Source organism: Canis aureus, chromosome 19 (assembly GCF_053574225.1).
Source record: "Canis aureus isolate CA01 chromosome 19, VMU_Caureus_v.1.0, whole genome shotgun sequence".
NCBI classification, from domain to species: domain Eukaryota; kingdom Metazoa; phylum Chordata; class Mammalia; order Carnivora; family Canidae; genus Canis; species Canis aureus.
In genome coordinates, this window is record NC_135629.1 from 34,391,870 (window position 1) to 34,410,355 (window position 18,486).

An 18,486-nucleotide genomic window follows, 5' to 3' on the forward strand; every position below is an offset into this window, starting at 1 on the left:
AGAGGAACACAGTTAATATCTGGTCTGTTTGCTTCCAATTTCTTTCTTCACAGATGAACTCATGCATACAGTTTTGCATTTAGGGTAGATTAGAATAATTTTCCTGTCTTTTCATTTAATAACTTACTGAAAGTTTTATGTAAACTGCAATTGTATTTTATTTTGTAGAGTTTTTATTTAAATTCCTATTAGTTAACATACAGTGTAGTATTATTTTCAGGTATACGACATTCAGCACTTCCATATATCACCCAGTGCTCATCACAATGAATCCCCATTCCGCATTTCTCCTATCTTCCCACCTTCTCCCTTCTACTAACCCTCAGTTTGTTCTCTGTAGTTAAGAGTCTGTTTCTTGGTTTGCTGCTCTCTTTTTCCCCTTTAGGATTCTTTGGCTTCTTAAATTCCACATACAAATGAAATCATATCATGTTTGTCTTTTTTCGACTTATTTTGTTTAGCATAATACTCTCTAGTTCCATCCATGTCCTTGCAAATGACAAGATTTTATTATTTTTGGTAGCTGAATAATACTCCATTATATCTATATGCATACTACATCTTTATCCATGCATCAGTCAATGAACATTTGGGCTCTTCCCCTAATTTGGCCATTGTTGATAATGCTGCTATAAAAATCAGGGTGCATATATCCTTTCAAATTAGTATTTTTATATTCTTAGGGTAAAGATCTAGTGTAATTTCTAGATTGTAGGGTAGTTTTATTTTTAACTTTTTGAGGAATCTCCATAGTGTTTTCCAGAGTGGCTGCACCATGCAATTTTAAACAGCCACGTGATCCATCATATCAACTCTCTATAATTGAGTTATTTCAAATTGCTAAACATCCCAGTAGTTCAATTTTGCCTCATTTCTGATGACTTTGCAGGGATAGAAGCCTGGAAATGGAATTGCTGCATCAAAGATGGGAACATTTAAAAAATGTTTGGTATATACTTCCAGTTAGCTTTTAGAATGTATAATGCAAGGGAATGTAAAGCAATTCAGGATTATTTTCAGCAAGTGAGTGGATGTTGAACTGTGTTCCTTAGAGCCAAAGAAGAAGACAAAGTCATTTCAGAGCCCCCTTCCCCATTAGAGACTGTGGCTCTCATTCAGGCATATAGCCACTGAGGATTAGTTTCTGAACTACAGAAGGAAAGAGGCTGGTAAAACTGCCAAGAGACATTTTTAGCAGAATCAGATGGAAATGGTCTAAGAAGGTGAAGCCCTCTGAGGGGCACATGCATGCCTGGTTTTCTCTCCTTTCTTGGTGCCTCTCCCTCTCACCCCCTCCCAGAATCTCTTTTGGATTTTGGATGGAAGACCTTATATGGATATGACGCCCCATAGACTGCTTATGAAGTCATGGTGGGAGGTGCCACGTCACTCACAAATGAGTTAACCAGAGTGGCTGTCCTCTTTGTTCCACATGCTCTCTGGATATGAGTCCACCAGCCTTGTGGGCAAGTCTGGCATGCAGACCTGAGCCTCTTTCCTGCCTGCTTTGGGGTCCTGCACCCAGTTTCATCCATCATCACCTTCCATCACCAGGCAGCTCCACTCATCACACAGACTGACCCCAGTGTGCTCATTGTCTGTGGTCACTAGCAGAGAGTCCCTCAAAGGCCTCACTTGTGATATGTGACTTTGGCAGGTTGCTAGAAGCTCTGTGCGTCCATCTTCTCCCTGGTGGGGTGAGATCAGGAATGGCTCTGTGTCAGTCAGAAGCAAGGGCACAATGCCAGGGTCCTGGCATATGACTGTCACCCATAGAACGTTAGCTCTTCTGGGACCCCGGCACCCCGGAGCCTGCACACAGCTGTGCCGCTAATACTTAAAGGATGGATAATGTGACCCTCTTGTAACACTCTTGTTTTTGTTACCTGAGTCTCCTCTCCAGGCTGTATAGGTGAGTGAGGTCCATGTTCTCTTTCCAGGTGGCTCTGGACCTGTGGGAGGACTTCAGTCTGTGCAGAGAAGGGCAGAGAGAATGGGTCATCCAGAAGATCCACGAGTCGCAGTTCATCATCGTGGTGTGTTCCAAAGGCATGAAGTATTTTGTGGACAAGAAGAGCTACAAGCACAGAGGCGGAGGCCGGGGCTCGGGAAAGGGTGAGCTCTTCTTGGTGGCTGTGTCGGCCATCGCAGAAAAGCTGCGCCAGGCCAAGCAGAGCTCCTCAGGCCAGCTCAGCAAGTTCATCACCGTTTACTTTGATTACTCCTGCGAGGGAGACGTTCCCGGCGTCCTGGACCTGAGCACCAAGTACAAGCTCATGGACAACCTTCCCCAGCTCTGTTCCCACCTGCACTCCCGAGACCACGGCCTTCCAGAGTCGGGGCCGCACCCCGGGCAGGTGAGCAGAAGGAACTACTTTCGGAGCAAGTCGGGCCGCTCCCTTTACGTGGCCATTTGCAACATGCACCAGTTCATCGATGAGGAGCCCGACTGGTTTGAGAAGCAGTTCGTTCCCCTCCGCCCTCCCCCCCTCCACTCCCGAGAGCCGGTGCTGGAGAAGTTTGACTCGGGCTTGGTGTTAAATGACGTCGTGTGCAAACCAGGGCCCGACAGCAGCGATTTCTGCCTCAAGGCTGAGGCTGTGGCCCCTGGGGCGCGGGCCGACTCGCCCTCCGAGGGCCCGCACTTGGGCCTGGACCAAGACACGGAGGTGGGGCCTGGGCCCGGCGGGGGCTCGGTCCTGCCGCCCCTGCTGCACGCCGTGAAAGCCTCCGGCCCCTCGGACATGCCCCGGGACTCGGGCATCTACGACTCGTCCGTGCCCTCCTCGGAGCTGTCCCTGCCCTTAATGGAAGGACTGTCGGCAGACCACACGGAGACATCTTCGCTGACAGAGAGCGTGTCGTCCTCCTCTGGCCTGGGTAAGGTGCGGGGGGAGCCGAGAGTGCCTTTGGGTTGGGTTCCTGATGCAGGTCACAGCCTTTGTCTCTAGTTCCCAAATCCATGAGAGTGTCTCTCTACTTTTGCTGCACACTTACTGGCACTGAATCCTTATGGGAGGTTACAGACTCCATTGATAGTCTCGATTTATTCCAGGCAATGGGAATGTTCCCATGTGTGAACTGCTGGAATACTAAGGCTCAGTTATGGTGAGCGGCCCAGTCCCTGCAGGAGGTGTTATGAAACATGCGGTGTGTGCATTATATCACCTTCCTGAACTCTGCAGGCCTCTGGCTACCAAGACACAGCTTGCCCCAAGGATATTGGTTGGGGGGGGGGGGGGGGAGGCGGGTTCTCTGGACCTTTATCTTTGCTGGGATTTGTAGTGTTCACCATCCCTCACCTATGCCAGTGACTTAAAAGCCACATCTTTTAATAATCTTGGGATTGGTGGACACGGTGTTTGCTCCATCAAAGCTCAGCACAGGGCCAAGTGGGAGGGCTCTGAAGGAGAGTTCTGTCTCCCCAGGGAGCACCAGCAGGATGCCACCTGGGGCTTCTCCTTATAGTGTCTGTGGCTAGCTGGAGTCATGCATGCAAACCCTTGGCCCTCAACTAAGGGAACCTGCCAACAGGTTGACAGTGCCCTGTCTTGAGTTGGTTGGTAGGCCTGCCTCACTTGTAAAGCCAGATTCAACCACATTCTGGCCTTAGCACCCGCCCCAGTGAAGTACAATGACGTGTGGCTCTGCCCTGTTTTCTTTCCTTAGGTGAGGAGGATCCTCCTGCCTTCCCTTCCAAGCTTCTCACATCTGGGGCGTGCAAAGCAGAGCCTGGTTGCTGCAGCTACACTGGTGAACTCCATGCGGTCGCCCCTTTGTAACAAAATGGAAGAGTCTAAGCATTGCCACTTTAGCTGCCGCCTCTCTCTGGTCCCCCAGCTCTTCTCTCTGGTTGCGCAGTCCACTTGGAGCTGAGGTCTCCTGCAAGGATACTTGGAGTGAAATTTGGGCCAGTACTTGCTCTCCTTGCCCCATCCCTCATATCAGATACCTGATATCTTGGCAGAGTCTCCAACTTTCTAAAACTGTATGGATCTCTGAAAGGCATGTCCATAAGGTCAGACCTTGGATTAGAGCCAATTCTGGGAGGTAGGAGGATATATGCACAGAGAAATAGCAACGTACCTGCACTGATTATTCAGATTGTATTTATCTCTGCAAACTTTGCCTGTTTGCTGTTGGCTACTTTGATTTGAAATGCTTTGTGGAAGAAGCACTTTTAGTACCATTATAGCCACAGAAGTCAAGTGCCAGTATATCTGGAATCCATGTTGTTACAGACGATGCTCTTGTCTGGTTTTGGTATAGAATTTACAGTACTACAGATGTTAAAAAAAAAAAAAAGCTGAGTCGAAGGTCGAGAAGGTAACTGACTATACTATCACCTTTCATGAAATAAGTCTCTATGTACTAGTGGTGCCATAGCTGGCTGAGGTGGGGGCTGCAGGGTCAGGCTTACCATGCTGACAGTTTTTTCTGACATGGGCTGGTTATTGCACAGAAAGGACCATAACTCAGGACACAGGACCACCTCTTGGTTTGAGTAGGCATCATGTGGGGCCCAGATCTGCATGCCAAATTTCCTTGGGTTCCATTTACTGTGCAGTATCTCAGATGTTGCTGCCTGGAAGTTTATTTTTAAAAGACTAATACCCAACTGAGCTGTATTACTGGAAGCTGGAGTTCATGCTTCAGTTGGCTTCTGATCTAAAGCTGTGTCCAGAATATTAGGGATCAGAATCAATTGAAATATGGCAGTGTGTACAAGTGGCAGCCACTTAATCTGCTGAACTGGTTTTGTCTAATGAGAAGTCTCATTTTAAGATGGTGAGGAGAGATCTGTCACAAAGATGAGTGTGCGCTTCTAATACCGTCTGAAGAAGACATGAGACCTGAAATCATTGAATTCTTGAATCTTAAAGTACTCCCTCCCAACAACCCAGCCTGTGAATCATGTTTCACTTCGTGTTTCTGTTGTACTTACCCAATGAAAGATTTGTCTCTTGTGCTCTATCCTACCAAAAATAGCTATCTAGAGCTTAGAAGGAAAATATTTGCTTTAAAAAAAGGAAAAGTAAATGTTCTGTTTCTATGAATGATGATTCTACAGAATTTGTTTCCAAAGGAAAAATAGTTGTTCAAATCTTGTTTGTTTATTAGCATGTAGGTAATGATACCTTGGTCTTCCCTGTGAAAAGCCTTCTTCCCATGTCCTTGAGGGGTTGTGAGGATCTTTCTCCATGTTTTTCATGGGTGTTGCTGGATTTTGGCACTCTGCTTTTACTCAGCATTCACACAGGGGACCTTGGGTTTCACTCCTCTAGCAGATAGGACCAATATGAAGGGGAGATGAGAAACCTCTCAAGGAGGGGTGGGAGTTGGAATGGGGCATGACTTTTCCACCGAAGCACATGCTTGGCAGGTGGGGAAGGGAAGGTTTGCAGCCTTGCTGGAAAGAAGAGGTTTGTGTGTATTTTTGATGCAAATGCCATACTCCATGTTCTGTAAAGGCAGCTGACGGCCTTGGGAGAAGAACGTGCTCTGCTCGTCTGTTCTACCGGCATCGAATTTCCTGCAGCTGCTCTGAAGGGGAGACAAGTGAGCTGCAGAACCGTCTCCCCCATAAAGCCAGGCATCTTGTTGGAGAAGAGATGTTCCATGTCACCGTGGAATCTGGGACAAGTGCAGAGCTCCTGCCCATGTGTGACTGTCCTGCCATTCCATCATCAGGATAAGTTCTGCAAGGGAGATTGGTCAGTCCAAACTTGCCAACATGAAAATTCACTTTGGAACATTATCAGGAAGATTGAGGCCAAGAAATGATGCATGCTCCAAAGGAACCATGAGGAGCTACTTTTAGGATATTCAACTTTGCACATAAAATGAAGCATCTCTGAGAAAGTGACCCCAGGAACAGCATGGAGGGGTGCCGGGTGGGGCAGGGAGCATCAGCTGAGCTCCATGATCGTGGGCAGGGAGCTTGCTAAATGAACTTAACTTCTTATGAAAATGCAAGGGAAAAATATGCTAGACCAAAAATCAGGTAAAATTGTAGTTTGGATTTAGGGTTTAGATGGTTATTTTCAAGTACTAATTTCTTATGTTCAACACAATTAAATTCTAACATACCGAGTAGCAAAACCATAGTGCGAAGGCCTAAGTCAGACTAAGTTGATATGTTCCAACTTTGTGGTTTTGTTTTATTAGCTTCATTTTTTTTTTTTTTTTTTTAAACCCTCCGATCTCTTGCTGGGAATGAGAACAGTTGCCTTGTAGATTAAGGCAAAACATCTGTTTTAAGCAGAGCTGCATTCTTTGACTGATACTGTCCTGGGTAATTGAAATGCTAAGACAGAATTCAGATAAAACTTCTGCCAAATTGCAGGCTTTTAGAAATTTTAGAAACAAGAATTAGAATATAGGGATGACCTCAATGAAAAGCTAAGAGGCTTGTGTGGCTAAGTTAGCTGGTGTCCTCTGCGCAGGAGACCAGAGGTAGATGCAAGGAGCCAGGTAAGCAGATCTCGAAGGTAGTTGAAGGTAGGGAGCTAGTCGTTCATCTTAACTCACCAGTGCCCTACAGAAAGGACTTAGCATTTGACATAGCTTTGCAGAGTGGGGAGGGATCAGAGAGGCAGAAGCCTGGGTAAAGGTGTGCTTTTCTCCCAGCAATTGGCTACAAGCAACCAGAACTTACCCGGACAGACCTGGCCCAGCCACATAGTAGGGGCAGAGTGTCCTCCAGAGGGCCAAATCCTGGGCCTTTTGAGGCACATTGATCTTCAGAAAGAATCTGAAGTCATTCAGGTCCAGGCCCAGGTATTCAGGTTGGGTGACCCAGCCAGGTAATAGCATTTTGAGCCAAAAAATGAGACAGGGCCTTAAAATCATGAGACAGGTTTTGGTTGACACATGAGTAATAATTGAAGACAGTCCCAGAGCACAAGTTCACAAAGTGTCTTTAGCAACTATGACATCATTGGAATCAACGCATAGTAATTTCAGTGTACATAAGTTGTATGTTAGAGTTCAGTCTTGCTACTTCATAGCTGCAAATGTCTTTTTTTTTTCTTTTTTTGAACCAACCCCTAATCTCAGGTTCCCTGATTTAAGCACAAATAAACAGGAAGACTGTCCCTTCAAAAATGTCGAGTTACTTGATTTTTGGAACTTTTCCTTTCTTCAGACTTAGGCATCTTTTAGAAGAAAAAAAAGAAGGAAAAAAAAAAACCCTATTTTATTCCTGGAGAAGAAATGATACACCCTCTTCTTAAAGAAAACCCTGTAGTCCCCGGTAGCCTCAGCACTAATTTGGCTCTCTTAGAGGGGAGAATTATTCTTTGTGTTCTTACTGGAAAGAGGTAGACAGTACCAATGTGAAAGTTATTAGCCTTTTCTGTTTTAAATTGTTTGTGAAGACTGCTGCTCTTACTTAGCAGATGCTATGCCTTCAAGGGTAGCCAGTGCAGCAGGCCAGGAATAATGATAAATAAGGTGTGGTGATAAATGGCAATGACCTACCTTCTCAGTGTCAGAGAGGCCATAGGGCATGGCGAGGACTGTGGCAAACTGAAGTGCTTCCTGTCCCACCTCTAGGAAGGCAGCTATTCCAGTCAGTTGTGGCCATGTGGTACTTACTGATTTTCCCATTTTTCAAGAGAAGCTGAGAATCTGGATTCTTTTTTTTTTTTTTTTTTTAAGTAGACTCCATGCCAGTGTGGAGTCCAATACAGGGCTTGAACTCATGGTTTCAAGATCAAGACCTGACCTAATATCAAGAGTCAGATGCTTAACCCAACTGAGCCAGCCACCCAGGCACCCCGAGAATCTGGGTTTTTATGTGAAAAATTATAATTTTTTTAGAGTGTTGGCAGCTAAATAATTTTTTTTTTCAATTCAGGCTCAACAGAACACATGATTGGGCCTGATTTGTCCCCTAGCTGCCAGTTTGTCACCTCTGCCTTGTAAGATTTGAAATGAAAAGCATTCATGGTGATTACAGATGTCTGGTATCACCAGAAAATGCTCTCACTAAATGCAGCTGATGGCTAGATTGCTTTTTCCCCAACTTGCTCCCCCAAAGAAGTCTGATAGGATTGTGAATGTATTTGAAATATTTTGATTGCTTCTTTACATTTCATGGTGCCTTAAGAGAAAGGCAAGCCAGTTACTAATTTCAAAATCAGATTTATGTTCTCCAATTTTAAAAACATAACACTTGGAACAATTTTCACTTAAACTCCACAATCTAAAGGACCTATTTATAGCTTTAGTTCTTGGCTTAATAATTCTTTAAATGATGTGCAATTATGAATTTAGGCCAAGGCTTAATGAGAAAAGCAGGGATTGTGGGGAGTGGGGCAAGGAATCCCAAGTGTCCACTAGAGCCAGGTATTTGCATTGTCTTCTGTTTTAAATGATCTGTGAATTGACTCTGTTTTGGAGATGTGAAACAGTATATGGAGAAAAGCTTTTCCTGATACTGAGAGATCAGTTAGGAGTCCTCATGGGGTGTTGGGTCATCCTTTCTATGTCACCTCCTTTCCAGGCTCAGGGTGGAAATAAACAAAAGGAAGTCTGACTGTAAGCCAATAGCTTGGATTCCAATTTCAGAGTTTTGGAGCTGGGAGAAAGTTTGGATCATCTAGCATGTTTCCCCGCTCTGGTGTCAGCCGGGGCTGAGCCTGAATTATTTCAGACATATGGCTATGGATGGGATTCTGGATTTTCAGTGAGGGAAATTCAGTAACCTACCCTGCTGATCAGATAGTTCTTTGTACGTCTTACAGAAATTCAAACCAGCTTTCTTTTGTTCTGCATGTAGTGGAAAAAGAACAGCTGGTTACCTTCCGTGTATTTGGAAACCACAGTGAAGTCATCCCCCTGGTAAATAATCCCACCTACTTAAACCATTCTTCATAGCTCTTGTTTTGCAAGGGCTTGATAATTTTCACTGCTCTTCTGTGTCTCAGCTTCATGCTCCGTTTGGTTGTGCAAACAGAACATGGTGCCTTATTCACATTGGTGCCTTGTGGAGGCCAAGCTCTGGATGGGGATTATAGGGAAATCCTCATGTGCCCGGCTTCTCTTACTATTTAAAACTATAATGGCACTTTTAAGAAGTGGTATATTGCCTATATTCATTCTGAGGATTATTTGGTTGCTACATCTATCCCCCTGCCCAGCAATAGCCTGTTATGTTTTTCCCCCCACTCCTGTGGTCAGATACTTGGTGCTTATTCCTGAGCTTCTTCAAGATACTCTTCAAGACTAGCTCTTACCATCTGAGTGGCAGCTACCCCTCCCTCACAATTTTGTATTCTATTTTTACGTATCTGTAAACATCACCTTTAATTCATGACTCACAATATTATGAAATGGTTTGGACTTCAGTTTAGCCCCTGGTGAGATACAGAGCAGTTGCTAAGAGCTGATTTGCAAAGAGAGTGAGGGAGGACCTCCTGGGGAATTTTGGCCAATTGTCTTCCCTCCTGTTCTTTGGTTTCTCCCTGAAATTCATCTGGGACCACAGACTCTTCAGGAGCTTTCCTGTGTTCTGAAGTCATGATTCCAACTCTGGCTAGAGTCATGGCTCTGAATGGACTCAACACTGTGTTTTCTCCAGTCAGAAGTCTGACAAGAGCAAACCAATTATGATCATGTCTGATGTTTATGTCAAGTAAAATTTCAGTCGAGAAGATTCAAAGAACCATACTCCTGTTTGTACACGATGTAGACAAAGTTGCCTGCTCCATCCATTAGATGAAAAAACTACCATCGGGTCACACTCATGTGTAACTGTTATTTAAAAGTTTCATTTTTTTCCTCAAGAAAAAACATGGTGAGTCTGGACAGAGCAAAAACTTTTGTAAAAACCACATGTGTTCATTTAGAGATTAGGTAACTTCTATTTTCACTTTTTTTTTTTTTTACTACAGAAGCTCCCTGTACTACGTTCTGGGGGAAAAGCCTGTGGAACATGAACATGGTGGTTGTTGTCATTGTCTTTGTTTCTTCTTTAAGATTGTCATTGGTGGGGTTTGGTGGAATAGTGAGCACTGACAGACTGTAGCAGTGTGCTATATTTTTACATTGAAAACAGTGTCTTATTTGATTTGTACATAACTGTAAATAGGTGGCAGTAGGTCACAGCTGACAATTGCAAAATGTTGTTTTTGTACCTTAGAATTTCTGCACCGAATAAAATGTTTTAAGATTGCAGTGGTTCATTGTTCTACATCTTTCCTGTTTGCTGAGGAGCTGGGTTCCTAGCACGGTTTTCTGAGGGCTCTGCCTCTGAAATGGAGAGAGATTATCCAGGGTGAGGAGGAGAGGGTGGCCAGTAGGTCTTGCACATGAAATCTGCTGCCTTGACCATTTACTTTGCCTTCTGGCGGCCAGGAGTGTATTGCCTGTGTGGAGTCAGGAGCAGGGATATTCATGTCAAGGAGAAATTTGACTGTCATAACAAATAGACCTTTTCAGAAATTTGAAAAGAGGAATGCCCAGGTGGCTCAGTTGGTTGAGCATCTGACTCGGTTTTGGCTCAGGTGGTGATCTTGGGGTCCTGGGATTGAGCCCCATGTTGGGCTTCCTGCTCAGCGGGGAGTCTACTTCTCCCTCTCCCTCTGCCCCTTCTCCTGCTTGCTCTCTGTCAAGTAAATAAAATCTTTAAAAAAAATTTTGAAAAGAAGCACTGAAATGTGGGAGCCACGAATGTCCGGCTATCCAGTTAGAAGAGTCCTTTCATGCTGTTGCACATTTTCTCACCTCCTGTGTGCTAGTGCTCTGTGAGTTAACTTCTTTGGTGCCTATCAACATGGGAGTCTGTTTTTGCTCTGCTTCTGCTGCTGTGACCCTGTGGCTGCACTTCTGGGCCTCAGTTTCTCACCTCTAGAATTGGCCAAAGGTCCTCCCTCGCAGGGTGGTGAATGGGAAGTGCCTAATGGCACATAGTTAGTGCTCCAAAAATGACAGGGATCCAGGAGAGGGCAATGAGTTAGTAAGACAGAGCAAGGACACAGAACACAAACCTCCTGGCCATTGCCTGGAAAAACTATAGTGGAAGTGAAGTGTTCGAAGCATTGGGTTTTCCTCGTTTGCTTCCCCGCCTATAACATTGTTGGGTGGCAGGAAGGAAGTGAGGACACCATCATGGAATATTAGTTCCTGCTATGAGTGCTTTTTGTGTCTCTTCTCACCACAACCCAGCATACTAAACACAACAAACAACATACATCTTATTTTTGAGATTGTGAGGCCTGGAAATCAGGTAGTTTTGCCAAGAGTGCAACCAAGGAATCGGCAGCACAGATATTCAGATATTTGATTGAAGCATCTTCACTCCTAGCCAACAGGCTCCCCTGTCCTTCAATATAGTTTATAGGGTGAAGAAAGGACCTGGAGTAGCAAGTTATGGTGGCTTGGTTCCCTTATCAATCCAAATACTGAAAGTAAATTTGTTAGCAGGTTAAGCAAATGGATCTGAAGAGTCTTGATTAGAAGAACCTTATTAGGCAGATGCTGCAGTAAGTAAGTGAATTCTAATTAGTGGGGGGGAAATTCCTCTTTGAACAGAGAGAAACCCTAATTTTTACCACAGCCATAGATAACAGTCTGTTTTTACAGCGGCTTCAGGGTTTCTTTTTTTTTTTTTTCCCTTAGGTTTTGGTTGTTGTTTTTTGGTTGGGGTGTGTGTGTGTGTGTGTGTGTGTGTGTATTTTTTTAAAGTAATCTCTACACCCAACATGGGGCTCAAACTCATGGCCCTAAGATCAAGAGTTGAATGCTCTACTAACTGAGCCAGGTGCTCCTGTTCAGGGTTCTTGTAATTGCCAACATCTGTGGGGCCTTTGCCACTGGTTTTACTTTTAGAAATGCAAACTTTAAAGGTAGCAAAGACAAGCTTCTCTTGCAGGCTTTAATTAGAAGAATTTCATTTGGTTTAGTTGAGTAAGAAACTACTGGCAATAAGCTAAGCCAATGGAGGAGGGAGACATAAAAAAGTATCTTTGCTGTCCTGGGTATAAGTGGGTCTTCAATAAATGTCTGTTTCCCACCCCTACCCCCAGCATACCCTGTCCTCCCCTGTCCACAGGAACAAAACCAGAAGTGGTCCAAGAGGTAGAGGATGCAGGGAAGAAGGGAAGGACACAAACGTGAGGTAAGACCTTTTGCAATGAAACAATTCGAATAGGATCTTTAGGATTAAGGGAAAGTAATGCAAGATCAGGGAGTTTGGCTCCCTGGTCTCTTTCTGCTGGTGGGGGGTGATGTTGCACCAGCTTTCACATTTATAGATGATATAACCCTCTTACAACATCTGAGAGTCTGTTGTGGGGATACAGTAATAGGTAAGATGCAAACATGATCCCTTCCCTCCTGAGTCCACCCTCTTTGTATATATGAGAGTGTAGGCAAGTCATCTAATTGCTCTGAGCCTGTTTTTCCATCTCCAAGACAGGACTAATACCCGTTACATAGAGGTTATTGTGAGGATTAAAGGAGATGGGGGTCTATAGAGCACCGGTGGCCATGCTTGGCAAGGGCCTGGCACTTGGTAAATAGTGGCTTATTAATCATTTTGTGGAAGAGCAAGCCTTGGGTTCTGTGGGGATCAGATGGAGATGGGTAGGAGACAGTTCCCTGCTCATAGGACCTTCAGCCTAGGGACTTTGTCAGGTGCTGAGATTAAGCATCTTATCCCCTGAGAGAAGAGGATGGATCCATGCCTGGCTGTTTTGGTGTTGGTCCAGGAAGGAAGGGATGGGGATTCAGGAGGGGGAGGTGCTCCTAGCAAAATTAAATTAAGGCAGTAATGCTGGGGTTCTTGATAATTGAACATGTGTAGCCTGTGCCAGCTGACCGTGAACTCTGAGATCTGCTCATATTCCATTCAACAGGCTCCTCTTTCCCTGGTCATCTGTCAACCCCAATAGAGACACATTTTTCTGGACTTGCTGCTTTAAAAACCCCGTGCCAGGCAGATGGACACACCCTATTCGAGATGTGAACAAAAGCTGAGATTGTTTCTCTAAACCATTAATGAAAGGTTAGGGGGATTCTCTGCATTTTAGCAGTTGAAGGGGATGAAGACAGTAGTCCTCCAGGATGGTTGGTCCTGCCTGGTGATTCCCGCTCTGGGTCAGAGACATTCCAGGTGGTGGGCAGGTGTCAGCTTTCAGACAAGCCACTGAGGCTTCCCACCAGTCTGGGCAAGGCCAGGCCATGGAGAACTTGCAGTGGAGAAAGATTGCAAACAGGCAGGTCCTGTCTTTGGTTTGTGAACCTGAAGTCAGATATATTTAATGACCCTGCACCTATGTGTATAATTGTGTATTATTATTGGCAAGAGTATTTTTTTTTTATCATTGTGATTAAAATGGGGCTTTGGTCTCAGGCACCCTGAACTTAGATCTGTGTGACCCTGGCAGGTGACTTGACCTGGTTAGGATTTAGTTCCTGCATCTGGAAAAGAGATCATTGGTCAATACCTCACAGGGCTGATGTGAGGCTTGAATGTGAGGCCAGGTGGAGTTTGGGTACAGAGCCTCGTGTGCGGTAAGCCCTTCTGCCTGTGGAGATGTGGTCACCTGGGGCAGGTTAAGGGATGTGTGGCTCTGAAAAGGTATCCCCTAAATGTCTCCCTCAGTCCTGGCTGGGGTGGTTGATGGGCTAGATCACTAATGTGAATTCCTATCTCTTGGAGGTCTTAATTCAGAAGGGCAGCTGGCAATGGCCTCACAAGAGACAGCTACTTGATTAGATGTCACTCCCTGCTTGAAACTGCCAATGGTCCTGGAAGTAAACCCTGATGTTCTGACCTGGCCCCTTGCTTATCTCTTCTCTGTGTGTCCCTTTTTTTCTCTATGGCCATACCAGAATTTTTTGAGATTCCTCACTTACGGGTTCCTGCCTTGGGGCCTTTGCATATGCTGTTTTTTTTCTGCCTGAAAACACCCTCTCTCTGTCTCCACCCATCCTTTGCTGTCAAAACTTCCTTGACACTGTCTACTCTGGTCTAGGTCCTGACACCTGCCTTCAGCAGCACTTAACTCAGCTTATGTGATTATGTGATGGGCCCTCCTGCCCACAAGAATGGCTGCTCCTTGAGGGGGCGCTGTGTCATTTACAGAGACCTCTCTTCTGGGCTGGGCTCAGATTCTACTTCTTGAACCTGGCTTGGGACCCCAGCCCTACTACTCAGCAGTCACCGGGGCAAGGCATCTCATCTTCCTGGTCTTCAATTTCCTCATCTGTTGGGTGGGGGTAAAAATGCATCTATCTTATGGGGTTATCATGAGGATAAAGCAGGTGGACGGCATAGCCTAGTGCCTGGCACATGGCAGGTGCTCAGAACCATTAATATTTGTCTCTGATGTCATCAGGAGTAAGTAAGCCCACTTCCCAATAGTAAATTTTAAAAGGTTTCAGGGAGTAGTAAACTTCATCTTAGAATCACCCCTGTGGGTTGGGTGCCTGCTACTGTGCCAAGCACCATGCTGTTGCTGGATCACATCACATCGTCCCACTGGGTCTTTGGAGCTTAGGTGACATCCTACATCAGGGCAGGGCCCCAGTTAGATTTGAACTCAGGCATTTCCTACTCCAAAGCCCCCCTCTGTCTTTGCATTCCGCTGCTCATGCTTGCTTCTTAGGTTTTCCTCTAACCCAGATTATGAAAACAGAAAGGGTCTGTTTTCAAAGACACCTTTTGCTAGTCACTTGAAGAGCATTGCTTAGGTTCAAACAGTAAGACCAGCACTTTAATCCTACAGGCATCCCCAATCCCCTGGGTGAGGGCTGTGCCAGGTTAGTGTTGCTTGTTGCCTGGATGCTCCACCCCCTCCCTCTCACCAAAAGGGAGGAGGCATCTGTATGCCTGTAAGGTGCTGCGGGCAGAAGAGTTGAACACCTTTCCCCATAACCCCTGTTCCAGGTTTATCTTTAGGAAATAACCAGAAATGTGTGCCAAAGTTTATTGTGTGCAGGTTTTCATTGCCAAGCTTTATTTGTCCTGGATACTGAGAAATGAGGAGCAAAGTACCAGTCAGACTGATTGTAAGAAGGCGCCTTCGTACAAGTGGCCCTTAAAAGTTGTGTTGCAGATTGTTTTATGACAAAGGGAAAAAGACTCACGGTAGGTTAGGGGAAAAAGAAAGGACACCAAACAACAGTGGTTACTGCTAGGTGGTATGCTTGTGAATGAGTGTTATGCTCTTTTTAAGCCTGTCAGTATTTTCTACGGTTTTAAAAATATTTATTTATTTTTAGTAATCTCTATGCCCAGTGTGGGACTCAAATTCACCACCCTGAGATCAGAGTCACTTGCTCTGCTGACTGAGCCAGCCGGCGCCCCTCTACATCGTTTGGTGATGAGCGCTATTCTATCGTCAGAGTGTTTTAAATGTATGATCATGCCTGACAGTGCTGATGATACTGGGTAGGCACTAGGAGGTGTCTCATCCTTGCCCTTGTCTCCGTGGTGCCTTCACACGAGGTCCTTTCCCCAGCTGTGCTGCCCAGTGCCTGGCCTGGGCCCTCCACTTTCCTGCCGGTGCTCAGTTGCCTATCCTCAGCCCTCCCACATCATTTGCTCTTCCAGTGAGCAGGTGGGGACCTCTTGCGGACACCCTGCATTCCCAGTTACTGATTAGTGAGGTGACTGCTCTGGCCCCATTCCAGCCTGTCTCACAGAGTTAGAGGAGATGAGGCCAAACTCAAGAACAGGCCCTCCTGAATTATTTCAAGGAGAAAAATGCTCATCATCAATATCTTCTGGCCCCTCTGCCAGTTTCCAAACTTGGTCGATAGAAACCCACGTTTCTTGCCATTCCTTCCCCACTCCGCTACCACACCAAAGGGCTCCCATTGGGTATATCTGTTCCCCCTCCAAAGACTCCTATAATGAGGCCAAGAGCCAAGCTCCCTCTTTCCCCAGCTCCCTCCACAGGGCCAAGCATGGCTTGGGTGGGAGGGGATGGCTGGTGCATATAAACCCTTGTGGGATTAAACTGATTTGTTTTAGTCTTCCTATCCCACTTGCAGATCTGTTCTGATTTCTGCAAACCCTGAATTATAAAACAGGAAGTCAAAAAGTTTACCTTTAGTAATAAGAATAATGCACATTGTCTTTACTGTGTATAAGAGACTTTCCTACCTCAGTCACAGCAGCGGTGGGATCCCATCACCTCTGCCTGAACCTTTCAACGGTCAAGGTCTTGTGTCTTACCCTGGCCATCAAGGCCTCCCTAGCTGTGTTCTTCTGGAACTGTTCCTCTCCACAGACTCCCAGAACTGTGCCCTGTGCTCTCCCACTTCTAGGCTTCCGTATTTCCTGTTCTCTCCCACTGCCTTCCTGGTTACCCCACCTCGTCAGGGCTCAGCAGAGGCCCACTTCCCACCGGAAGTCTTTCTAGGCCTGAAGTGGGGCCAGTGCTTCCCCAGGTGTGTCTCTCTCTACTCCCTAACTGCCCGGTGAGGGGTCTGAGCTGTGAGCTCCATGGGGTCAGGGTCAGTGTGTCTTATCGAGATTCACTACTGTTCCCCAGAGCCCAGCACAGTGTGTGGCATGTAGCAGATGCTCAAATCATTATTAAATGGAATCTTATGGAAATAAAACTTTTATCTTGACAAGGCTGCCTGGGTAGAACACCAGGTATTGACTTTGGGTCTGAAGCTCCCGCTAAGCTCTGGGGCAGTGGGGGAATGGAAGTCCTTTATTATTCCTTAATAAACATAGCTGGTAGTAATAGGGATCTTTTATAGTGTGGAGGAGGTAAGGGTAAGGGAGAGAACAACAAAAGAGGTTTTGGGGAAAAGGCTGAGGACTAGGGGTCTGGATATATAGGTTTTGCTATCGGAAATGGAGTACTGCCGAGGGTATGTGTTCCTTGAACAAGAAATGGGTGGGTCACGAGGCACTAGGTTTGGGGTCAAGGAGTCCCCTTCAAGTTGTAGTGGAATGAAGTTGCAGCTGTTGAAATGAAAGTTGGTTTGCTGAAGATGCTTAGTTTCTGGCCGAAAAGTCAGGATGCAGGCCAAGAAGAGGCCTCCCAGAACCAGGAGGTCTGTGCCTGCAACAAGACACAGGCATTCCAAGGAAGAGTCTCAGCCATGTCAGATCAGTCCTGAACACCTCCTGCTGGTCATGGGAGCCTAGGCTGGGAGGTCTGCCTCTCAGAGGCTGCTGTCAGGACAGGTGCCTCCCAAGGAGGCCTGAGCAGCCCCCTCTTGCTGTGAATGAGGGGGTGGTTAGAGACTGAGGAGTTCTACTCACAGGCTGCTCTTGCCACTTGCTGGAGGGTCAGCCTGGCAGGAGCCTTGATTCTTGGGCTGTTCCTCTTTCCTCTGACCTTGGGGCTGGCTTCACTCTTTCAGGCTTCAGTTTCTTCATCTGGGAAGCAGGCCTGCACAATTCCTACACCTCACAAGGCTGTTAAATATAATGTTAAAATAGATCCACCCAGGGGCACCTGGGTGGCTCATTCAGTTAAGCATCTGCCTTTTGACTCAGATCACAACCTCAGGGTCCTGGGATGGAACCTGGGGTCGGGCTCCCTGCTCAGCGGGAAATCTGCTTCTCCCCCACTCTAAAATAAATAAATAAAATCTTAAAAAAAAAAAAAAAAAAAAAAAAAAAAAAAAAAAAAACACTGAAAGCAACCGCTGGTGAATTTCCGATTTTTACCATCACGGTTTGTATTTTCATAAGAGCCATACAGTGGAGGGCATTCTTTATTTCTGATTGTATGGGGTCCCGAGGACCAGAGGCGTTTATCTGTTGAATGAATGAACATAGGAAATAGTTGTATTTGGATCCCCAAATTTATTGGGGGAAATAATTGGATCCCCAATTTATTTCCGCACGATGACCTAGGCCACTGGAGGCGGCTCTGCGTAGGCTCACAAACCTGTGATTCTCTCTCTCTCTCTTTTTTAAAGATTTTTTTTTTTTCTTTTTTAAAGATTTTATTTATTTATTCATGAGAGAGAGAGAGAGCGCAGAGACTCAGGCAGAGGGAGAAGCAGGCTCCCTCAGGGAGCCCGACGCGGGGCTCGATCCCGGGACTCCAGGACCACACCCTGGGCCAATGTCAGGCGCTAAACCGCGGAGCCACCCAGGGATCCCCCAAACCTGCGATTCTTGAGGACTTTCTGGGGGCGCGGGGACTGGCGCAGCTTGCGTCTCGTCCTCCCTTTCACCCCCACAGTCCGGGCGCGACCCGACGCGCCGCAGGTCGGCTTAGGGCGGGGTGGGGGTGGGGGGGCCCAGGGGGTGGGGGCCCCACGCCCAGGCTCCAGCCATCCCCGGCCAGGGCAGCCCCCGCGAGGCCAGGCCCTTCCTGCTCCGGTCCTCGTCCGCGAGCCCGTCCCGTGGTGGTGGTGGGGGGGCGGGGAGCGCAGGGGCCGGGCTGCACACCCTCCCCCCGACCGGTACACTCGCCCTCCAGAGTCGGGATGAGGTAGCGGGGGCCCCGGGCCGGGTCCTCTCCCGCGTCCTCCCAGGGACCCCGGCGCGGCGCG

General features: G+C 46.5%; 1 protein-coding gene across 2 annotated transcripts in view; it reads left to right on the forward strand.

Moving 5' to 3' along the window:
• The window catches only part of IL17RD (interleukin 17 receptor D), a 69,241-nt gene extending 59,059 nt beyond the window's left edge, over nt 1–10,182 (forward strand). For both annotated transcript variants that reach the window (XM_077858438.1, XM_077858437.1), the window contains exons 12-13: nt 1,941–2,880; nt 3,670–10,182. In XM_077858438.1, coding sequence (XP_077714564.1) covers nt 1,941–2,880; nt 3,670–3,782 — 1,053 coding nt within the window. In that variant the 3' untranslated portion in view covers nt 3,783–10,182. The remainder of the gene's footprint in view (nt 1–1,940; nt 2,881–3,669) is intronic.
• Nucleotides 10,183–18,486: the final 8,304 nt, after the last annotated feature.